The sequence below is a fragment of the Castor canadensis genome, chromosome 1, assembly GCF_047511655.1.
Source record: "Castor canadensis chromosome 1, mCasCan1.hap1v2, whole genome shotgun sequence".
Taxonomy (NCBI): domain Eukaryota; kingdom Metazoa; phylum Chordata; class Mammalia; order Rodentia; family Castoridae; genus Castor; species Castor canadensis.
The window spans coordinates 94,854,743-94,879,338 of record NC_133386.1 but is presented as its reverse complement, the minus strand read 5'-3'; the positions used below and the strand labels follow the sequence as shown (position 1 = coordinate 94,879,338).

The window sequence follows — 24,596 nt, the reverse complement described above, 5'->3', positions numbered from 1 at the left end:
AGGAAATATATGCTCTAAAATTTTAGCTAGGAGATTAGAGACAAAGAGAGCAAAACAGGTGGCAGCCAGGTGAACAAGAAAAGAAAGAAAACCCAGTCTTGGAGAAAATTCTCTATAGAGTGGTCACAGTTTACCATGGAAAAAGAAAGCTTGCTTGCTGAAGGTGAAATATTTAAAATTTGCATAATCGTATTCTTTGGTTAAAGATAATCTCCTAGACACTTCAAATCCAAATGTATCCTGACAGCATCTTCCACTTTTAGTAGGTATTAAGGGAGGAAGAATGTAACAGGAAAGAAACAGAGTAAGGGAAGACTTACCAGGTCTAAATCTGAAAGAGCCTGAAGTGACAAAAAAAAAAAAATGGCAAATTCAACAAGAAGTCTGAAATCACGCACCACATGCCATGGGCAAGAGCTCTGCCTGCTGAACTACATCCTCTGCACCACTGGCCGCTCTTAAACTGAAGAGGTTCCTTACTGTTTGTTTCAAATCAGTTCCATGTACTTGGTCAGTAGATCCTATTGACATTTTACAATATCTGATTCGGTAGCCGGGTCTCAAATCTAACCATTACTTCTTTTCTTTTATCCAGTAGTGATTTCCATTCCTCCCCACCTGTTAAATGGACTGGAGATCTGCTGGATCTAGAATGAAGTTGAATGTGTGTTTTCTACTGCAAAAAGAAACTTTTCCTAATCTGCCACATTCCTGCATTGGCACACCTTCCCACCTGATTTTCTCAATCCTACTACACCTTTTCTCCAGAAAATGTGGACATTTGAGAAAATGACTTATGTGGGATGAAAAAAATTGCATCAGTGGAATCGGCACATATTTTAAGATAGAAATTTACCTGTAAATGATATGAGAATTATGCTGATCTGTGTATCCATGGTATGCTGACATCTTTCAGAAGACAGCTTTCCAAACTACACAACCTCTTACAGCTAATGAAATCACTTTGTCAAACACTATTTTTATCAAAAGTAGTTTTGTTTACTTGAGAGGGATTTTATTTGAGTTTTGCTTTAAGTTACAGTGGAAATTTTATAAGGACAATGAAAAATAGAATGGAATAAACTTTTCCTTAAAGACTGTTAACTATGGTATTTGAGGCATTTCACAGATGGATTGAGAACAAGAGGTTAACTCATTTGCCAAAAGGTCACACAGATGGCAAATGGCAGGCAGAGCTGTCCTTCCAAATTTTCCGACACTAAAATTAAGAATTTTTTTCTGCTGTCTATCCCTCCTGATCCCACTGAAATATGCATACTGTCTCCATGATGAATCATATTTTCAAAATATGCATTTGTTGATTGAACATTTGTATGTAAGGATAAATAGAAAAGAAGAAAGAAGTAGAAGTTAAAATTGTTTAAGCCTGTTTCCATCATCTGCTAGAAAACTTCAGAACTAGACTAAGAAACTTTCATAAGAATTGAAGCCTCTCCCCATTTTGTATGCTTGTTATAGAAATAGATCCAGAAGGAAAATTACTGGTATTCCTCTAAAAATTTACAGCTATGTCTATATGCTGTTGCATATTCATGTGTATAACAAAATATCACACAGAAGAGAATTTTAGTTCTTTTTCCTCAATGGTTAGATATGAATCTTTCCAAAATAAGAAAAGATTTATTCCTCCTTTCCAAACCTCAAAATAAAAGACCACTCACACAATTGTGTTCACTTGGTGGATTGGTAACTCACACTAGGCGTGCATTGCACACATGGGATATTTTGGTTTCAAAACCTCATTCAGACCTTAGTCATCTGAGAAACGTTAATTGTATGGCTAATCATGAAGCCTATATCCTTTGTTTAGATAGCCCATTAAAGTTACTTATTGCAAATGTGAGGTAATTTATTAAGCTGTTTTCTCAAAAATGTAATTCTTGCTGGAAAATTTTGTACACCTGTTTAAATATGCAAAATGCAATTGTGGCACAAAATAATGGGGGAATGAAATGTAATTCATCTGTGCATACAGGCAGGTTATTCAGAGTGCCCCATAGATCAAGGGTTTCTGAACACATCTGCAAATCCACATAAACACCACCTACGCACAAATAATCATCTATACAACAACGAGTTTTTGGCATGCTATGTGAATTCTAATCTGCATGCTAATTATTTTGAAGGAAGAGTGGCAGAGTGCTTTAGTAAAAGTCACTTCCATTACACAGCTAAAATGCTGATCTCCACATGTTTCTTATTTTCATACCTAGAATCATTCTTCTCTTTGAATACTCACTGATAAAATATATGTGGCAAATATTTTAATTTAGTCATTCAGTCAACATTTTTGAAGTCCCAATATAAGCTAAGGACTAAGGAAACATTCCAGGGAAACCAAAAATATTCCCCTCCCCACAATTAGTGTGTGACTTGTAATTTCAGAAAAATATAAGAAAAAAATAAAGTATTTTTAAAAACTATTAACTAGAACATGAAATGCCCTAGCAAAATACATCCTTCTCAATATAAAATGCTTCTCCATTGTCTCAAGGAGAACCTGAGAGTAAGTAAGGTATCTACGTCTGTCCAGATCTGGCTTTATCCAATCCTTTTGGTATAACTTCACTCCTAACATTCAAGTGATGCCCAGCTGACAACACATTTAAGCAAGGAATTTGGTCTCAACGCACCATTTTTTAATAGGACTAGTGAATTCCACTTGTTTTGTTAAGAAAAATTAATAAACTTTTGCTGAGGAAGATTAATAAAATATTTGAAATTGGCTCAATATTAATGAGAATGACACAAGTCTTGACTTTTACAAACTGAATTATGATTACGTTTTACAAGTATAAAGCACCCGGAATTAGCTCTTCTTTTTCACAGATAACTTTTTTTATTATTGTTGTGCTGGGTGGGGGTACATTAGAGTATTTACAAAGGTTCTTACAATGTATCAAATATTTCATACTCAAACTCACCCCTTCAGCTGCTCTCTTTCATCCCCCTTCCTGCGATTCCTGGAACCACAGATAACTTTTTAAGCAAAAGTTTCCTTCATTAAACTTCTCTCTACTCAGTGGCAACAGAGGTTTCAAGGAATACTTCAGGCCAGGTGGGATGGTTCATGCCTGTAATCCCAGCTACTCAAGAATCAGAGATTGAGAGGACCATGGTTTGAGGCCAGTCTGGGGAAAAAAGTTAGCAAGAGTTCATATCAAGGAAAAAGCTGGGTGTGGTGGTCCAGGCCTGTGATCCCAAATATGCAGGAGACTGTAGGTAGGACGACTGTAGTCTGAGGCCAACTTTGAGCAAAAATGCAAGACTCTATTTGAAAAATAACTGAAGCAAAAACACACAGTGGGGCACGGCTCAAGCACCTGCCTAGTAAGCACAAGACCCTGAGTTCAGAGCTACAAAAACAAACAAAAAATCTTCAAGTCTCAAATCTTATCCTCCCTGCAGTTCATGATGAAATGTTGGTTTCCACCACCATCGTAAAGGAAGCTTCCTGGTTACTGAGGAGGAAGCTCTGAGCTGCCTCGAAATCAGAATTTCCCCAACTCCTTGTAGTCTGAGCCACACAGCTCAGACACAGTGCTGAGAACGTTCTTAAATGAGTAAGTGTCACTCACAGGAATCACAACAAAGGCTGAGGTAGAAAGGAGAGAGGGAAAGTTGGTAGACTTGGAGTTTGCAGATCTAGAACCTGGTCATTTTTTGATTTCTGTGTCTTTTGGTTTTTTTGTTTGTTTGGGTTTTTTGTTTTTTTTTTTTTTTTTTGAGGTACTGGGTTTTGAACTTGCTGGGCACACCATCAGTCCCTTTTGCTTTGGGGTTATTTTTAGAAAGAATCTTGCAAATTGCCCAGGGCCAACATGGACCACAATTCACCTACCTATGGCCTCCCATGTAATTGGGACCACAGATAGGTGCTACCACATGCAACTTACTGTTTGAGATAAGGTCTTGCTACCTTTTAGCCAGGTGGCCTCAAACCTCAATCCTCCTAATCTCCACCTCCCAAGTAGTTAGATCATACTTGTGAGCCTCAACGTGCCTTTATATAACACAATCATGTGTTTTCAAATAAATACTATGGAAGACAAAAAAATGTAAAGTATATAAGGTAGTATTATTATATAGTATTATTTGACAATAAATACTATAGAGATGGCAAAAATAATTTTCTGGCTAAAGTCATCAACAAAGGGATCAAATAATACGTAACACATAAGTGGAGCTCAGAAGAGCAATTAAGATTTCCATAAGCAGAGATGAGGAAGGTGAAGGTTAATGTTCTGAAGAGAGAGTGGACAAGGCCCAAGAACAGGAAGTGTATAAAGAAATGTACCCAAATTCGCTGGAGCGGGGTAGACATCAGATTTTTTTTCACCTTAAATTCTAAGCTAGGAAATTGACTATTTATGATAGATAATTATTGGATTTTCATCAAAGATTTTTCTTCATGGGGCAGGGAATGGGGAAGGTGGCCATATTCAGAAGGACATTTCAAGAAGATTCCTTTGATCCTAGATGCCTGCTCCTTTGAGGCAGAAGGAAGCTGGCATAGTAAAGCATCAAGAACTGTTACACTCTGGACTATAGTGATGCATCCTAAGTCATCTGCCAGTGGAAAACAACCTCTCCTTGTCCCACATGCCCTTCAGCTACATCCTGTTTTCTGCTCCCCTTTATACAAAACTCAAAACAGTTGTTTGTATTCATGGTCTCCAATTCCTCTCCTCATTTTCTCTTGAATGCTTTCCAACTAAATCTTTACTCCCAACACTCCAATGGCTCTTTGCCCAAACCACCCTTATTGGTTTCTAAGTTCAGTTGTCAATTCTTGGCCTCACTCTTACTTGGCCTCTCCATAGCATTTGAGCCAATTTTTTACTCGTCTTCCTTGAAATACTGCTTTCCTTTACTCTGTGAACATCACAATCTTTTCTTTTTCTCCCATGTCACAGACTCCTCCTTTCATTTCTTGACAAATCTTAGCAACCTCTAAATGCTGGTAATTTCAGGATTAGATCTTCTATACAATACTTATCTCTTGGTGGTTTCATGGCTTTAAATACTACATGCATATTCACAGCTCAGCTCCCAACTAAACCTGTCTTGTGAACTCCAGAAGTACACATCTAGCTGCCTACTCACTCTTCACTTAGATGTCTACCAATGACCAACTCCTGATCAGTCTTAATATTCCACACCAGCTCCTGACATTATCCCGATACCTGCTCTCCTAGTCTCCCAAGTCAGTAAAATGCAACTTCTACTTCCAACTACTCATACCAAAAATACTGATGTCATCGTGATCTCTCTTTACCTCTTATACACCAAATCTTGTTTTCTTTATCCTCAAACTCTCATTATCTGACTGCTTTGCAACAATGTCACCACTATCATCCCTGCCTGATTATTGGTTCTTAAGGTCTCCCTTGCTCCTAAGGACTTTTGTTCTTTCCCTCCCCCACCCCACACCCAGTATATTGTCAAAATAGCACCAAAGAGATCCTTTCAGAAAATGAGAACACGCTGTTTATCTATAGAAAACCATCTGACTGGTGCTCATCTCACAAAGCATGAGAGACAATGTGCTAACACAGCTTCTCCAGCCCTTCTCCATGATGTTACCTCTTCAGCCTCATTACCTGTTGCTCTCAACTCCTTCTAGCCACTTGGCTTTGCGTGTGGTCCTCAAATGGTAGACAATACCAATTCCAACCCTGTTCACTCGCTGTTGTCTCTTCCTGGAATCCTTCTCTTCCAGATGACCACAGGCTAGTTCCCTTACTGCCTTCAGGTTTTCTCTAGGGTGTTTACTTCTCAATAAGGCCCTCCTTCCAGACCCTCTAGTTTCCCACTTTCTTTCCCCCACAGCACTGGTGATCACCTGTCATACTAAACATTTACCCAATCACTCATTGTGCCTCTCCTCTCCTCTCAATATTGGAGCGTAAACCTTTGTCTTTTTCCATCACCTAAAATAAGGCTTAGAACTTAGCAGATCTTTAATACATAGTTGTTGAACATTAATGAACAAATAGATAGAGCTGTATAAGTGATATACTGAAGAAGAATTGATTGTATTTGTCTTTTGATTTCATTATGATTTGGGGCAGGCTATTATCCCCTCTGGGTTTCAGTTTCCTCATGTATAAACTATAGGTTTGGACTTGAACTTTCTTCCAGCTCAGAAAGCCCACAATTTTAATGGCACCACATTGTAACCAAGAAACTAGCCATAGAGAAGTTAACAGGAACAAAAATTTCTTTACGATCTTAGTCTATATATATTTTTATAGAAATAGAAAAACCAACAGCACTGGTTGTTTTTCTTATTTGTTTGTTTGTTTGTTTTGCAACAGTATGGGCACAGCTGAGACCAATAAAATTTTAGTGTTTTCACTTTTTTGACTGAAAGCAAGTTTGGGCATCATTTATTTCTTATTTTAGTCATTCTTAACTCCTTCCTCCAGTCATGATTTCTACTGTTAGCAACTCTATTATCATTTCATTGCCACCTAGTGGAAAATGCAGCTGGTGTTGTTAATATAGTCTACAATACAGCAGGCAAGGTTTTATTTCCAAAAATACTGATTTGACAGTCAACATTAAAAATATTTCAAGGGATAGGGATTCGTGAGGCTCTCAGTTCAATCCCCAACACCGCAAAAAAAAATTTTTTTCAATCACATCAGTGTTATAAAAAGTATTTCCCAGCCAGGCATGGTGGCAAAAGCCTATAACCCAGCACTCAATAGGCCAGGGCAGGAGGTTTGCAAATTTAAGGTTAAACCTTGGCTACCTAGCCAAGACCCTAACTGAAGAAAAAAAGAAAAAAGCAAAAATTTTCCCATGGGTATTTATAGATAAGAGTCACATTTATTTTTATTTATTTAATAATTCAAAGTATAAAAGTATTTCAAGAAAGTATACCTGTCGGAAAATAACCTAATAAGCACATCCAGTAGTTCAGATATGCATAGTAGATATTCCTACATTCCTTAAATGACTAAAACTAACTTCCTATGGTATTTCTCAAATACCAGAAATAAAATTTCTGCCTCAAAATTTGTTTTCTCATTTTATGATTCATGAAACTGTCAGTTTTTGTACTTCGAAGTTAGCATGACTCAATACTATGGAGCACAGAAAAGCACACATAGCTTTTCCATCAACAGTTTTGCCAGCTCTTGCATTTTCTATGAAAACTATAAAACAATACATTTGGGATACACTTTTAAAAACAGTAAATTTTCATTTTCTATATTGACTTATTTGGAATATGTGCAGGTAAAAAGAAGAATGATTTCAGTCATGTATTTGTAAAGCCATATAAACTTTTATCCTCCCTCAAACAAACCCAAACTCCCCATATACATTCTTGAAAAGGGAAGAAGGCTAATTTTGTTTACTAATAGAGCTGCACCCAATAACTCTCCCAGGCAATCATGTTGACAACAAACAATAAAGAACTTGTCATAAAATAGCATGTTTTTATGGTACCCTGCCAGGAAATTGAGCTTTGCAGGGGGACAAATGGCACTATCCTAAAATATGGGGACAAAAGAGAATAGGAAATAGGGGATTTATTGCTTTAAAACCAAAACTAACAAACTTACAGCAGTACATTGGGAAAAAATATAAAATGCTCTGAGCCCTCCAAATAACCATGAATGGTGAGAAGGTGTTTGGGTTGCAGACCACATGAACAGCTGCATTACAAACCTTATGAAAACTTCTTGAAATTGGCTTCCTTTTCCAATCAAGGAAAAAGAAAAGGATGAAAGGTAGTATGGGCAGGGAAAAGTACAAACGTGCATAACATAAGTGTATCTTTTAGCATTAGTGACCTATCAAATGTTGCTTTAGCATTTTTATTCTGAAGTTGTTAAGGCTAACTTTTAATAATTGATAATACCTACAGAAAAGACATTTTCCTTTGGATTTATTTATTAAAGAAAAGTCATCATTGGCCCTGAAAGAAGTATTCAATGAATGAAAAGTGTGGAAGAGTAGAATGAATCCAATTGCATGAAGAAAAATTGAGAAACACACTATTTCTTACTGTTCTCATGCTATTTTCTTCATGTTATTTCATTTCAATTTAAAAGTTCTTACAATATTGAATTGTTTTCTACATCCAAATGAAGAGAAGGGTGACCTATTAGTAGAGTTCTTCCACCGCTCAGAATATGTGCCTATCACTTCCCATCGCCCTCTAAGAACTCTAAAGGACAGGTAGTCATTGTTGATCTTCAGTAATTCCAACAACTTCAGATTTTAGCCAAATTGATGAGTAATCCAAGATGATAGGCTAAACATAAAAACAAAGGTCTACAGACAACTCATGTACATTTTGTCTATGGGCTTGGATTTGACCACCTTTGGTTTTAAAAAGCGTGTGGGGATACAAACAAAGCTTGCAAGAGAAGAACTGATACATGTGAGAACTCCTAAGTGTGAGTCCATCTACCTGGAATTCCATTCCTTATCTTTTCCTGAAAAGCTCTTATTCACTCCCAGAATTCCTCTCAGACATCATCTCCTTTAGGAAGCATCCTTGACCCCCAATCTCATACCCTGCCCCTCACCCAACTTCACTGCTGCCATGGCAATTTCACTATCATGGTCCTTATCTTCTTTATTGCTCCTCATCCTCCATAGACTTATGAAGACAACATCTGTCTTTCCTTGACTCTGTACACCTAGTGTACAAGCATGCAATGAAAGCTTACTAAATGAATAAAACAAACAGGATTAATGTCTAAAGACATGTTTTATACTGTACAATCTTCCTGTTTGTCTTGAAAAGTGAATTCTTAAAAATCTACACAAATCACAAATGCCTTCCTAAATAAGAATGATGAGATGCTTTATAAAGAAAGATGTGTGGTTGTTGTATATTACCTTTTCCCAAAGGAAAAAACGATTGGCATAAAATAAAATAAGTTAGATTAAAAATTTTATGCCTAACCAGGCCCAGCGACTTGCTTGAAAAGCATTTTGAAAATTTCAAATTGATATATGAAATGTACTAATGAGTTTTTAAAGCACACATGGTTTCTCCTACATAATTTTCTTTATCTTGGTCTTATCAGGATGAAGGTTGAGGAATACATTTTAGTGATAAGTTTGAGTTTGACACTGTGACTTCCAGTCTTTGAATGTAGGCAGGATTTCAGAGCAGGGGTGAGGGGAAGCTTGTAATATCTCTCTCTCTCTCTCTCTCTCTCTCTCTCTCTCTCTCTCTCTCTCTCGGCAACACTAAGGTTTGTTTGTTTTGTTTTGTTTTGTTTTGTTTTAAGTCAGGGCCTTACACTCAAGTGAGAAGATAAAGGTAGGTTCTCTACCACTTGAGCCACTCCAACAGCTCTGGTTCGTAATCTTGATCTAATTTAGTTATTATTGTCACTACCACTACCACCACCATCTGATACGGAACTTTAACGAGCCGTTGGGCAAGTCTTTATGTTTCCTGATGGCAGGGGTATGTGTCAGAATGCATTCTGAAGGGAAAAAATTTTTACATGCCTACTTCAAATACTTTTAATATTGGCTACACTACAGTGATTTAGGAAAACTCCATGGAGACCAGAAGCATAACCAGCTTCCAGATTCCTAGAAGTGTTGCTGCACATAGTAGAGGAAAATAGAGGATAACGGGTACAAACTGGTCTCCACTGTGATGAGATGAAACCTGTCAGAAAATCTACAATCAACTATGACAGTCTTGGTAAGACTACACTAATAACGTAACACTGAGATTGTAAGTGACCTCTCTGGAAATCAGACGATTTAATAACATTTTTAAAAGCACCTAGAATTATAAACACTTGAGGTGATTTTTTAAGATCAGTAAGTCAAAATTTTAAATACTTGATTGATATTCATCCCAATGAGAAGGTAACCTAAAGTTTCTTCCCCGTTGCCATGGTCCAGAAACAACACAAGTATTACAGAAGTTTGGGGTTGTCTGAAAACCTGTCCAGTGTCATCGCAAAGGTCTTGCTGTTCAAGATTTCAAGACGGCACAACAGTGATCCCATCAGCTTCCTAACCCAGGCACTTGAGATGTGATAACCCATTAGATGAAAAAAATACATTCTCAAGAGTCCACATGCCAGAGCGGTAATGTGGCAGTTACAAATTATTTCCTGCCCATCACAGAATATAGAAATTTCACACTACCTTTCACACCAATCACAATTCTTCCCTTAAAAACAAGTTATTTGAACAATTCCATTACTGAGATTCCTGATAACTATTTTTTTGCAGAATTGTGCAGAAACAATTCAAAATCATCATAACACCCTTGTCATCCTCCATGATGTGGGCTTTGTGACTAGAATTTAACAGCTCTGTAGCAGTGTGAGAGAGAGAAAGGGAGAGACATTATCATCAATGATTTATTTATATTGAGTACAAACTTTTTCAGTGTCACCAAAAGAACTTGCCCTCTAAGGTTATATTTTTAAAATTCCTCTCATAATATTATAAAATATCCTTTTAAAGGATTGCTCAGAGAAAACAATTCAAATGATATAACTATAAGGTAGTAGGTGGCACAATTGTGTTACTGTATGATTCCTTATATTTACATTAATTGGCCTCTGTAAAACCATGAACAGAGATTTAAAATCCTTTACTTCTATAATGCCATGAAAGACCAACTTCTAAATATATTTGCCATATCATCTTCATGATTTTCATTATTGTTGATTAGATACCAGGTGACTTCCTAACTTCATCTCTCACCACTCTGAAGTTCATCTCCCTCATCCACCTCTCACATGTACACACAGTTTTGTATTTATATAAATACATAAAATATATTTATTTATGTATATATATATATATATATACACATACATATACACATATCGTCCAAATAAGCTATTCCCTAGACTTTTGAATGTGGCCTACTTATTCTGGACTCTATTTCTGTTAATGGTCTTTCCCTCAGCTGGATTTGACAATTCTGGTTCAAAATTCATTGCTTCCAAGATCCATGGACTTCTCAGCACATTAGATTCATAATCCATATTTAACCTTACTTTGAATATTCTCATTAAATAAATACACACAAAAAATATCACACTACTGTGAGCTTCTTTCTAAGTTGCCTCAGAAGGATTCTGGGAGTTCCAGGTGGGCTTCTAACACTTTCCCATGTAGCCTTAAGCTAGTTTATGATTATCTGCTTAACTACGTGGACTTCCCCATTCTATAAGGCAATGCTACCCTCAAAATTGGTGCTGAAGCTCCTGGTATAACCATCATAAACAAGCAAGAATGTCTTTTTTTTAAAAAAATGAAGGACAGGAAGATAAAACAAGTCCTGTCCAAAGACTGGTAGCAGTGGGAGGGGAGAGCATAAGAAACGGGTGAAGGAGGGTGAACTTGGTGAAGTATGTAAGTATGAAAATAGAACAATGAGACCTCCTGAAACTGTTCCAAGAAGGGGTGAGTGTGGAAGGGGATAAAAGAGAAACATGGAAGGGGTGAAACTACGATATATTGTAAGTACTTTTGTAAACGTTACAATGTACTCCTGGTACAACTATAATATGCTAATATGTTTTTAAATATTGGCACTGAAGGTTTTTTGAATAAGTAAGTAACTATTGTGTAAGACATCCTAACTAAGATGTCTGAAGTTTTGAGTTTTAGCCATCTGGCTTTGTTCTCTCTACAGTGCATGTGATTTTATACTTACTGGAACAGAAACTTGAGAATTATCTTCAAGTTTTCCCAGCACAGCAAAGCCATCCACATCAATTTGGCCTCTTGGCTTTATAGGTAAGGATTCAATCTTGATGCAGTCAATGAAAAGAGTAGCACTGGTCTTTTCCACACCAATCATGATCTTATGCCACCGGGAATCAAACAAGGAAGGCAAGTTTGAAAAGGCTGCAGTTTGGAGACTTCCATCCAGCCCCTTGTATGAAAATGCAACGGATTTTGTTTGGCCGTTAATCTTCACGCCAACTTGCTCCCTCCCGGAGGAGTCCTGAATCTGCCAGATGCTCCAGCTCTTTTCAAGTGTGCTTCCTGTCATCCGGAACGTAGTTAAGAAGGAATATTCTTGGGGCAGTCCACTGGGATATAAATGCCTGAGTAAAATTCAGAAATAGTAAATATAAATCTTGTTTCTATACTCATACATATTTACCATTTCCCCTTTTCATGATTTTTTTAAGATTCTAGATGTGCAGAAAAAAAAAAACTCGCAGGATTTGTTCTTTCATGACAGTGCATAAAGACCTTCGCAGACATTCAATCACTCATGCACCTTAATGCTCCATCTTAAAATACACATTTTTAAAAACCCCTCCCTCATAGCTAAGGAAGGTTGCCAGTGCCACATATTCCCAACAATATTACTATTTATGCTACCCAAAGAGCTACCATTCAGCAATTCTGTAGCAGTCAAAAAAACCACATTCTTGCAAAGTCCTTGGCAACATTTCTTTTACAAGTGAGAGAAGGGATCATGTGGAACCCAAATCAGCTCTACTGCTTGAAACTATTTAATTAAAGTAGAACTTAATTTTTTATTCTATGCAACATATTAAGATTGTTTGTTATGTCCATAATTGCAGGGGTATTTTCCTTTACAATTATGTTTTTGCACCCCACATAAGCATTTTGAGATTCAGTAACTATGCATGTTATTTACAAGTTTCATCAGACTGAGGATGTTTGTATTTTTCAGGGAGTTAAAAGTATGGTGTTTAAGTAGCAGCTGGTTGTTTGTCACTGGATGTATGACAAGTGAAAGGCGACTAATTCTTATTTCTCTACTCCAACCCAATTTTTCCTCAACCAACCAACTAACACTGTGTTATTGCTACTTCCTGTGTACTTTAAATGGCAGCAAAAAACAGGTAGTATCACTCAGGCATCTCCAGTATGTCTGGCTACCATAGATGTCTACCTGAACTTTCTGCTGAAGTGAGGCTACTAAGAGCTGAAGACTTTAAAACTCAGGGAGTATTAAATATAAACATCATCTTTTAAGGACTTGAAAGTTAGCTACCTTTCTTCTAAGCATAGAAAAAAATCCTAAGCAGGGAAGAAATGCTGGAAAACTAAACACCAATGAATTTTGTTTACTTGATATAAGATTTAACATTTCTGAAAACATTTATGAACTAGGACCCAGAGTTCCAAATAACCTTCCTTTAGTTCAAACTCTTGTTATGTAGCTTCCTTCTTGTGAAGAGTAAAGAAGAGAAAGAAAGACCTCAATGGATACTGATTTCATTTTTACAAACATGCAAGGTTTTTATAATAGCATGTGTGCTGCTGCTATTACAAAAGCTATTAAAAATTAGGGGGGAGAAAAGAGAGTGGTTAAGAAAGAGAAATATTGGATTAAGAAAATGTAGTATTTATATAGAATGGGATTTTACTCATCCACAAAAAAGAATGAAATTTTATTATTTTCAGGTAAATGAATGGAACTGGAGAACATCGTCTTAAGTGAAGTTAGCCAGTTTAGAAGGCCAAAGGCCACACATTTTCTCTCATATGTAGAATATAGAACTCTTACAAATATAAGCAATATTGTGAAAAACAGTTCACATCAAGGGGAGATCACGGACAAGAGGGGAGGGTAAAAGAAGGATGTTAAGAAGGTGAATATGGTTGATGTACTCTCAAGAATGAGTGTAGAATTTTTAAACCTGTTGAAATCACCATAAGAAAGGAACTAAGGTAGAAAGAAGAAAAATAGAAGAGATGAGCCAATTCAAGCTATAATACATATATACATGGAAGTGCCACAAGGAAACTCCCTGTGTAGCTATCTTAAACAAGCAAAAATGTCAGTTTTTATTCTTTTACAAAATTGGAGAAGAAGAGGGAAGAACAGGTCCTGCATGGGGGGTTTATACCAGTGTGTGAGGGGGAAGTGGGGAAAGGGTATGGGAGGGTGAATAATGGTGCAGATGCTGTGTACATGTATAAAAATGGAAAAGTGAGACCTGTTGAAACTATTCCAGGAATGGGGAGGGGGAGGGTAAAGAAGTATAGTAGAGGGGGTGAATTCAAGTATGACATCTTTGATACATTGTAAAAACTTTTGTAAATGCCACAATGTACCCCCACTCAGTACCACAATAAATAAAAAAGAAAGAGAAATATAGACAGGGTGAATCTGTTCAAAATATATACATGTTGTAAATATCACAATGAAATCCCTTTCTACAATTAATTTATGCTAAAATTTTTTAAAATTCTACACTAGAAAATTCCTTAGTTTCAAGGATATTTAGCAATAAATGAAACTACTTAGTATGTTAGGATTTTTATCTTTACTTTGGATTTAACTATAAAACTTTATCATATGATTTCATTTAAAACTTTTAATTTTTTCTGCAAATTTTTTTCATTTATTCATATGTGCATACAATGTTTGGGCCATTTCTTCTCCCTACCCTCTCCCCCTCCCTCTCCTCCCACCCCTTCCCTCTCCCCCCCACTACCTTGCTTCCAGGCAGAATCTGTTCTGCCCTTATCTCTAATTTTGTTGGAGAGAAAGTATAAACAATAATAAGGAAGACAAAGCATTTTTGCCAGTTGAGATAAGGATAGCTATACAGAGAGATTCCTCGCATTGCTTCCATGTACAAATGTGTTACATTCTAAGTTGATTCTTCTCGAACTGACCTTTTCTCTAGTTCTTGATCCCCTTCTCCTATTGACCTCTGTCACTTTAAAGTTTCTGCATTAGTTCCTTTGCATTGAGGACATCAAACACTATCATGTTTTTTTGGTTTCTTACCTATCCTCATACCTCCCATGTGTGCTCTCACCTTATCATGCGATCAAAGTCCAACCACATTGCTGTATTTGCCCTAGATCTAAAGTTTGTATATGAGGGAGAACATGATTTTTGGTCTTCTGAGCCTGGCTAACCTTGCTAAGAATGATGTTCTCCAGTTCCATCCATTTACTTGCAAATGATAAGATTTCATTCTTCTTCGTGGCTTAGTAGAATTCCACTGTGTATAAATACCACATTTTCTTAATCCATTCATCAGTAGTAGGGCATCTTGACTGTTTCCATAACTTGGCTATTCACAATGTGAATAGTGCTGCAATATAATGGGTGTGCAGGTGCCTCTGGAGTAACCTGTGTCACATTCCTTTGGGTATATCCCCAGGAGTGGGATTACTGGGTCATATGGCAGATCTATGTTTAGATTTTTAAGAAGCTTCCAAATGTTTTTCCAGAGTGGTTGTACTAGTTTGCATTCCCACCAGCAGTGTATGAGGGTTCCTTTTTCCCCACATCCTCACCAACACCTGTTGTTGGTGGTGTTTTTGATGATGGCTATTCTAACAGGGGTGAGACGGAATCTTAGTGTGCTTTTGATTTGCATTTCTTTTATGGCCAGAGATGGTGAGCATGTTTTCAAATGGTTTTTGGCCATTTGAGTTTCTTCTTTTGAGAAAGTTCTGTTTAGTTCAGTTGCCCATTTCTTTATTGGTTCATTAATTTTAGGAGAGTTTAGTTTTTTGAGTTCTCTGTATGTTCTGGTTATCAGAACTTTGATGTATAGCTGGAAAATATTTTCTCCCACTCTGTGGGTGGTCTGTTCAGTTTAGAAACCATTTCTTTTGTTGGGCAGAAGCTTTTTAATTTTATGAACCCCCATTTGTCCATCCTTTCTCTTAGTTGCTGGGCTGCTGGGGTTGTATTGAGAAAGTCCTTTCCTATACCTATTATTTCCAGAGTGTTTCCTGCTCTTTCCTGTACCAACTTTAGAGTTTGGGGTCTGATATTTAAGTCCTTGATCCATTTTGAGTTGATACTAGTACAGGGTGATAAACATGGATCTAGTTTCAGTTTTTTCTGCAAATATTTTTTAAAACCATCAATAAGATGTGTCAACTATCTCAAAAAGATTTCATTGTTTTGTCCAAGGTAAACATGAGAAACTATTCATGTGAGTAGCTTAACACCTAAGTACTCCTTTAATTCATTATTTTCTTTTTCTTTCTTTTTTTTTTTTTTTTTTTGGTGGGACTGGAGTTTGAACTTGGATTCACACCTGCGAAGCAGGCACTCTACTGTTTGAGCCACACCTCCAGTCCTATTATTTTTCTCATATGACTGTTTTGTGCTTATAGCACTGGATGAAATACTTTATCAGTCCACACTTTTTAACAATCATGGGTAATTGTGCTGCTCTTACTGCAAAGTTTTCAATTCATTAAATATCTTTTATGTATGTCAAGTGTACAAGAGGTTTTAGCCTGTACATTTAAAAATATTCAGTTTGGAGGCCAGGTATGTGGCTCAAGCCCATAATCCTAGCCACTTAGGAGGCTGAGACTGACAGCATTGCATTTTGAGGCCAGCCCAGGCAAAAAGTTTGCAAGCCCCCTTCACCAGTAGCTGCGTGTGGTGGTCCACACCTGTTATCTCAGCTGTGTGGGGAAGCACAAATAAGAGGATCACTGTCCAGTACTGTCTAGACAAAAAGCAAGACTCTATCTCAAAAAATAAAAGACAAAAATAATAACAGCAAAAAAATAAAGGACCAAAGGTGTTGTTCAAGTGGTAGAGCACCTGCCTAGCAAGAATGAAGCCCTGAGTTCAAACCTTAGTACCACAAAAAACCTAGACTAATATAGTATGTCAATATATTAAGAAAAGAAAATTCATTTTATTGCTCATATTAATAAAATATATACATATTTGTATTTGCTTAAGATCATTTAAAAGCCTTTCAAATTTAATATCAGTCAGCCCATTGTCTTTTTTGAACACCTGAGATTCTATTCTTACATATACATTATGCATATCAATAAATAAACCTGACATCATACATAATTTAAAAGAAGCTGTGTCTAGAAATGATTTATTTATTATATAATCTTCATGGAATACATTGAATGGAAAACCACACAGATTTGAATAAAAGATTCAAAAATAGTCTTTGGGTCTTGAAATATTTGTGGTTTTAATCTAAACAAAGCTAAGGTGTGTGACTTCAAGACAAACAAACATGTTTATAAGTGGGAGTTGAGAATACGAAGCTATAATGCATAAAATAAAAGATAAAAAGCAGCAAAAAATTACATCTTCTGGTTTTTAAGAAAAATAATGAAAAGTAAATAAAGATAAATTATGACTGTCATATTAGTTCCACATGCCGTATTTTTCCTCCCACAAAGATCCTGCTAGTGGTTTGATTTTGATGTCTCAGAACCTACATTCTCCAGTATGGAAGGTCCCTTTCAACCAAGGTTAGCTGCTCTCTGAGAATAATTCCTATGTTCCTCATCACCTGCCTTTTGAATGAGAACTTGGAAATCGGCTTAGAAAGAAAGGATCTACTAAGGAGTGCAGTGTCACCTGCACACCCTCTCCCCTTCTACCACACTCCACCACTAATTGTATAATTGCCTGACACCACCAACGACCAGGCCCTGTCACCATGTATTAATGCTTGCTCAAAATAGCAACTTTATGACATAGTTATTATATTATTTCTAAATTTAAAGTGAAATAACTCAAGCTTAAATAATTTGCCTTGTAAGAACTTTGGTAAATGTCACAATACATTTACCAAATACATGTACCCCCAGTACAACAATAATAAAAAAGTCAAAAAATAACTTGCCCCAAAATAGATTTTACTTCATATTCAGGACCATGGATAACCCTTCTCTTAAATCCTTCTTCTAATTTCTTCTTCCTTCTTTCCTCACCTCTTAATAAGTTTTATAGTTAAAAGAAGAGGGTTTTTTTTGTCTTTGTGGGGACAAGAAGTCAGAGAGGTAGTGAATGTGACACATTGGTTATGGCCTATGTACAATATTAGTAATGACCTAGGCACTTAGAGAAAATCAACAAAGATGAGCTGGAGATAGAGGGGCTACCTGACCTCAAGTTGATCAAACTATGAACTTAGAGTTAATGGCAGTTCAGATTCTGCTTTAAATCATAGAAGAGAAAATTAGATCAGCACTTGGAAGGGAAGTCTTATGCTATACCATTACTTTATTTAAGAAAGAAAAAAACTAAATTTTTGAAGTTTAAGAATACAACCAGGGTGAAAGGCTAAAAGATTTACCAAGTCAATGGCCCCCGAAAACAGACAGAGGTAGCAATACTTATCTCAGACAAAGTAGACTTTAAACTTACATTGAGCAACTGAGATAAAGAAGGACATTTCATTCTAATAAAAAGGGAACTACACTAGAAGGAAATAACAATTATCAACCTATATGCACCTAATGTCAGTGCACCCAATTTCATCAAACATACTCTGAAGCACCTAAAAGCATATATAGACTCCAACACGGTAGTAGTAGGAGACTTTAATACTCCCTATCATCAATAGATAGGTCATCTAAACAAAACATCAACAAAAAAATTCTAGAACTAAATCACACCATAGATCAAATGGACCTAGCTGATGTCTACAGAATATCTCATCCAACTTCCGCACAGTGTACATTCTTCTCAGCATGGAACTTTCTCCAAAATTGATGATATCTTAGGGCACAAAGCAAGCCTCAGCAAATATAAGAAAATAGAAATAATCCCATGCATTCTATCTGATCACAATGCATTAAAACTAGAACTCAACAACAAAAACAACAGCAGAAATTACACAAACAATTGGAAGCTGAACAACACATTGCTCAATGATCAGTGGGTCATTGATGAAATAAAAGAGGAAATTAAGACGTTCCTGGAAGTTAATGAAAATGAAAACACAACCTATCAAACCTATGGGACACAGCAAAGGCAGTCCTAAGAGGAAAGTTTATAGCCATGAGTACATATATTAAAAGGACAGAAAGATCTCAAATAAATGACCTAATGCTACATCTCAAACTCCTAAAAAACCAAGAGCAAGTAAAACTCAAATTAAGCTGAAGGAGAAAATATTAAAAATAAGGGCCAAAATTAATGAAATAGAAACCAAAAAAAACCATACAAAGCAACAACAAAACAAAAAGTTGAAAACATAAACAGGATTGACAAACCCCTGGCAAATCTGACTAAAATGAGAAGAGAAAAAAGCCAAATCAGTAAAATCAGAAATGCAAAAGGGAAAATAACAACAAAAACCACAGAAATCCAGGGATTCATCAAAGACTACTTTGAGAACCTATTTTTGAATATATTTGAAAATCTTGAAGATTGGACAAATTTCTAGATACTTAGGACCATCCAAAACTGAACCAAGAGGATATTAACCACCTAAATAGATCTATACCACAAAATGAAATTGAAGCAGCAATAAAGAGTCTCCCAAAAAATAAAAGTCCAGGACCTGATGGATTTTCTGCTGAATTCTATCAGACTTTTAAAGAACTAATACCAACTCTCCTTAAACTTTTCCACAAAATAGAAAGGGAAGGAACACTACCTAACTCATTCTTTGAAGCCAGTATTACACTCATCCCAAAACCAGACAAAGACACCTCCAAAAAGGAGAACTATAAGCCAATCTCCTTAATGAACATCAATGCAAAAGTCCTCAATAAAATAATGGCAAACCAAATCCAACAACACATCAAAAAGATCATTCACTGGATTAAGAAAATGTGGTATCTATACACAATGGAATTTCATGCAGCCATGAAGAAAACAAAATGTTATCATTCACTGGTAAATGGATGGAATTGGAGAACATCATTCTGAGTGAGGTTAGCCTGGCCCAAAAGACCAAAAATCGTATGTTCTCCCTCATATGTGGACATTAGATCAAGGGCAAACACAACAAGGGGATTGGACTATGAGCCATGATAAAAGCGAGAGCACACAAGGGAGGGGTGAGGATAGGTAAGACACCTAAAAAACTAGCTAGCATTTGTTGCCCTTAACACAGACAAACTAAAGCAGATACCTTAAAAGCAACTGAGGCCAATAGGAAAAGGGGAGCGGGTACTAGAGAAAAGGTTAGACCAAAAAGAATTAACCTAGAAGGTAACACCCACGCACAGGAAATCAATGTGAGTCAATGCCCTGTATAGCTATCCTTATCTCAACCAGCAAAAACCCTTGTCCCTTCCTGTTATTGCTTATACTCTCTCTACAACAAAATTAGAAATAAGGGCAAAATAGTTTCTGCTGGGTATTGAGGTGGGGGAGAGGGAGGGGGCGGAGTGGGTGGTAAGGGAGGGGGTGGGGGCAGGGGGGAGAAATGAACCAAGCCTTGTATGCACATATGAATAATAAAAGAAAAAGGAAAAAAAATAAAAATAAAAATAAACAAAAAAAGAAAAAAAGATCATTCACCATGATCAAGTCAGCTTCATCCCAAGGATGCAGGGGTGGTTCAACATATGCAAATCAATAAATGTAATATAGCACATTAATAGAAGCAAAGACAAAAACCACTTGATCATCTCAATAGATGCAGAAAAAGCCTTCAACAAGATCCAACACCACTGCATGATAAAAGCTCTAAGAAAACAAGCAATAGAAGGAATGTACCTCAACATTCTAAAAGCTATATAGGACAAACCTACAGCCAATATCATACTTAACGGTGAAAAACTGAAACCATTTCCCCTAAAATCAGGAACGAGACAAGGATGCCCACTCTCCCCACTCCTATTCAACATAGAACTGGAATTTCTAGCCAGAGCAATTAGGCAAGAAGAAGAAATAAAAGGAATACAAATAGGTAAAGAAACTGTGAAAGTATCCCTATTTGCAGATGACATAACCTTATATCTCAAAGACCCAAAAAACTCTTAGACACCATGAAGAGCTACAGCAAAGTGGCAGGATACAAAATCAACTTACAAAAATCATTAGCTTTTCTATACACCAACAATGAACAAATTGAGAAAGAATATATGAAAACAATTTCATTTACAATAGCCTCAAAAAAAATCAATACCTAGGAGCAAACTTAACAAAGGATGTGAATGACCTCTACAATGAAAACTACAAATCTCTGAAGAGACTGAAGAAGACTCTAGAAGGTGGAAAAATCTCCCATGTTCATGGATCGGTAGAATCAACATAGTAAAAAATGGCTATGCTATCAAAAGCAATCTACAAGTTTAATGTAATTCCCATGAAAATCCCAATGACATTCATCACAGAGATTGAAAAATCTACCCTAAAGTTCATTTGGAAACACAAGAGACAGTGAGTAGCCAAGGCAATACTCAGCAAAAAGAGCAATGCTGGAGGTATCACAATACCTGATTTCAAACTATATTACAAAGCAATAGCAATAAAAACAGCATGGTACTGGCATAAAAACAGATATGAAGACCAGTAGAACAGAATAGAGGACCTGGATATGAATCCACACAGCTATGCCCACCTTATTTTTGACAAAGGTGCCAAAAACATAAGATGGAGAGTAGACAGCCTCTTCAACAAATGTTGCCGGGAAGAGTGGATATCTGCCTGCAGAAAACTGAAACTAGATCCATGTCTATCATCCTGTACTAATATCAACTCAAAGTGGATTAAGGACCTTAATATCAGTCCAGAAACTTTGAAGTTTGTACAGGAAAAAGCAGAGAATACTCTGGAAGCAATAGGTGTAGGCAAGGACTTCCTCAGTAGAACTCCAGCAGCCCAGCAACTAAGAGAAAGGTTGGACAAATGGGACTACATGAAATTAAAATCTTCTGCACAACAAAAGAAATGGTCTTTAAACTGGAGAGACCACCCACGGACTGGGAGAAAATATTTGTTGTCTGTACATCAGACAAAGTTCTGATAACCAGAATATACAGAGAGCTCAAAAAACTAAACTCTCCTAAAATCAATGAACCAATAAAGAAGTGGACAACTGAACCAAACAGAATTTTTTCAAAGGAAGAAATCCAAATGAACAAAAAACACATGAAAAAATGCTCACCATCCCTGGCCATAAAGGAAATGCAAATCAAAGCCACACTAAGATTCCACCTCACTCCTGTTAGAATAGTTATCATCAAAAACACCACCAACAGCAAATGCTGGCGAGGATGCAGGGAAAAAGGAATCTTCATACACCGCTGGTGGGAATGAAAGCTAGTACATGCACTTTGGGAAACAACATGGAAGCTTCTTAAAAAACTAAACATAGATCTGCCATATGATCCAGCAATCCCACTCCTAGGGATATACCCAAAGGAATGCAACTTGGGTTACTCCATAGACACCTGCACACCCATGTTTATTGCAGCGCTATTCACAATAGCCAAGTTATAGAAATAGCCAAGATGCATCACTACCAACAAATGGATTAAGAAAATGTGGTATTTATACACAATGGAATTTTACTCAGCCACAAAGAAGAATGAAATTTTGTCATTCACAAGTCAGTGGATAGAACTGGAGAACATTATCTTAAGTGAAGTTAGCCAGGTTCAGAAGACCAAAAATCAAATGTTCTCCCTCATATGCAGACTTTAGACCTAAAACAAATGCAGTAATATTGTTGGACATGGGTCAAACACTAAGGGGAGAACACATACAGGAGGAATAGGGAAAGGGAAGGAAACCTAAAACTTGAAAGTGTTTGATATGCCCACTGTAGAGGAGTGAATAAAGTAATCTTAAGCTGACAGAGGTCACTATAGGAAGGTGACCAGGGAAGTAGTGAAGAGGTCTGGTAGAGATGAATCAATTCAGGTTGTAATACACATGTGCATGGAAGCAATGCTAGGAATCTCTCTGTATAGCTATTCTTATCTCAACTAGCAAAAACGCTTTGTCTTTCTTATTATTGCTTATGTCTTCTCTTCAACAAAATTGGAGAAGAGGGTGGAACAGGTTCTGCCTAGAAGCAAGGGTGTAGGAGGGAGAGATGGCCCAAACAATGTATACACATATGAATAAATGAATAAACAATAAAAAAAGAATACAACCAGCACTCTGAGCATGAAAAGAACATACACCCTTAATCATTCCTAATGTGAATGGTTTTCCAGGCTCAACATAGAGTAGTGGTTAGAAGCGCAAGATGTGAATCCACACTGCTGGGTTTCCAGCCTCCCAGTAGGACCAACCCTTAACTCATTTACACAACTGTATTAACTTTTCCTCCTCCATTAAATAAGGACAATAATGTCCCTATCTCATGGGGCTGTGAGGAAGTTGAGATTAATATTAATTAGTAAATAATAAAAAGCTTATAGAGTACACTATTGTATTATACAATATGGCATGTTCAAAATATGAATGTCTGATTGCAGTCTGGCACTATATTATATCAGACTCTTCTAACCTGAGGAAATTTTTCATTTATAACCATTTAGATATTCTTTTATTGTTGTAATTAGTCATTTATCTTTCTTACTTATGTCCATCCAAGTCCTAATTTTCTTGTTCATCTATTAAAGGAATTTTAATTCTATTTTTGCAATGCATTAAAACATATACTAATCATAATCATCACAAATAGGGTATATTGGTAATATAAGAACTAAATCACTGAAGCCTATTCACATAATGGCATGAAGGCTTAATTCCAGAAAAGGACACCAATGAAATGGAAGATTTATCACTGCTATTATCACTACCATTGTTTCTGATATAATTATTTTAGTTTTGCTAGTTTGGTGTATGCTGGGAGCTAAGCACTCCATACGTGACTCTATTTCAGCACCAAGGCACTTGAACAGCACCATTGTGAGCCTCTAACCACTGTGTGGCTCTTAGTTAAATTTATGCTTCATGTCTGGCACTTCTCACAGAGGGTCCTTTCAGTCAAAACCAGACAAATTATAGAAAAACAGAAAGCGAGGTAATAAGAACATGTCCTGGATCAATGCATAATAGTCTCAAAGATTTTTTTTCCTGGAATAGAAAATAAATTACATACTGAAAATATGAAGAGCAGTATTCAGGAACTAACGCTGGACAGATGAATAAATTCCTTCATCTTTAAATAAAATCATGATCCAGGAAGTGCTAAGCATGAGAAAATTCTCTAGCAGAGCATAGCTGTCCATTTTAAAAACACATTTGAAGATTATTAGATAAAATATTTTTGATAGATTACCTGGTTGGAATCCTGAAGTCTACGTTATTTCCCAATTTGTAAGCCACTTGTAATGCAGTTGATCCCACCACTCTCTGGATAGTTCTTCTAGATGCTGCTTTATCTACCTGGAACTGAGAGATCAGGTCAAACCCTACAGAAAGGGAAAACAAAATGAAAAGTTGAAAATGAGATTGACTTTATTCCTTTCTACAGCTTTCTCATTTGGGGGACAACTTGTTTCAAATATGATACATTGCTACTTGCCTGGCAAGTCATCTTGGCCAATCCTGATCTTGGGACAGAGTTCATTTCCATCATTAGAGTTTGAATTGATAGGGAATCCTGCAAAAATGATAGCATGTCATCCAACTTTGTTCACTACAAAGATGGCAGATATACCACTAATAATACTAATAACTGAGCTACTGTTTAAAGTACAATGTTATACAAGCTTGCCTACATAGTAGTGTTTTTAGCTTTACTCTATGCCTCAATGTTCATAATTCATCCATCTTCAACTCATTCTGGAAGGTATGAAAGGCACAAAGTTGCTTTAATGATTTGTGCTAAGAAAAATGTTCCTTTTGAGGGTAGGAACTTGTTCCTTTGGAACCAAAGCTGCCCAGTGTCCTGAATGGCACA

General features: G+C 36.6%; 1 protein-coding gene across 1 annotated transcript in view; it reads right to left on the bottom strand.

Annotated features, from left to right (window-relative positions):
• Col9a1 (collagen type IX alpha 1 chain) overlaps positions 1–24,099 on the bottom strand; it is an 84,223-nt gene extending 60,124 nt beyond the window's left edge. The window contains exons 1-2 of the mRNA XM_074080412.1: positions 23,973–24,099; positions 11,696–12,092 (exon numbers count right to left, since the gene is read on the bottom strand). Coding sequence (XP_073936513.1) covers positions 11,696–12,037 — 342 coding nt within the window. The 5' untranslated portion in view covers positions 12,038–12,092; positions 23,973–24,099. The remainder of the gene's footprint in view (positions 1–11,695; positions 12,093–23,972) is intronic.
• Positions 24,100–24,596: the final 497 nt, after the last annotated feature.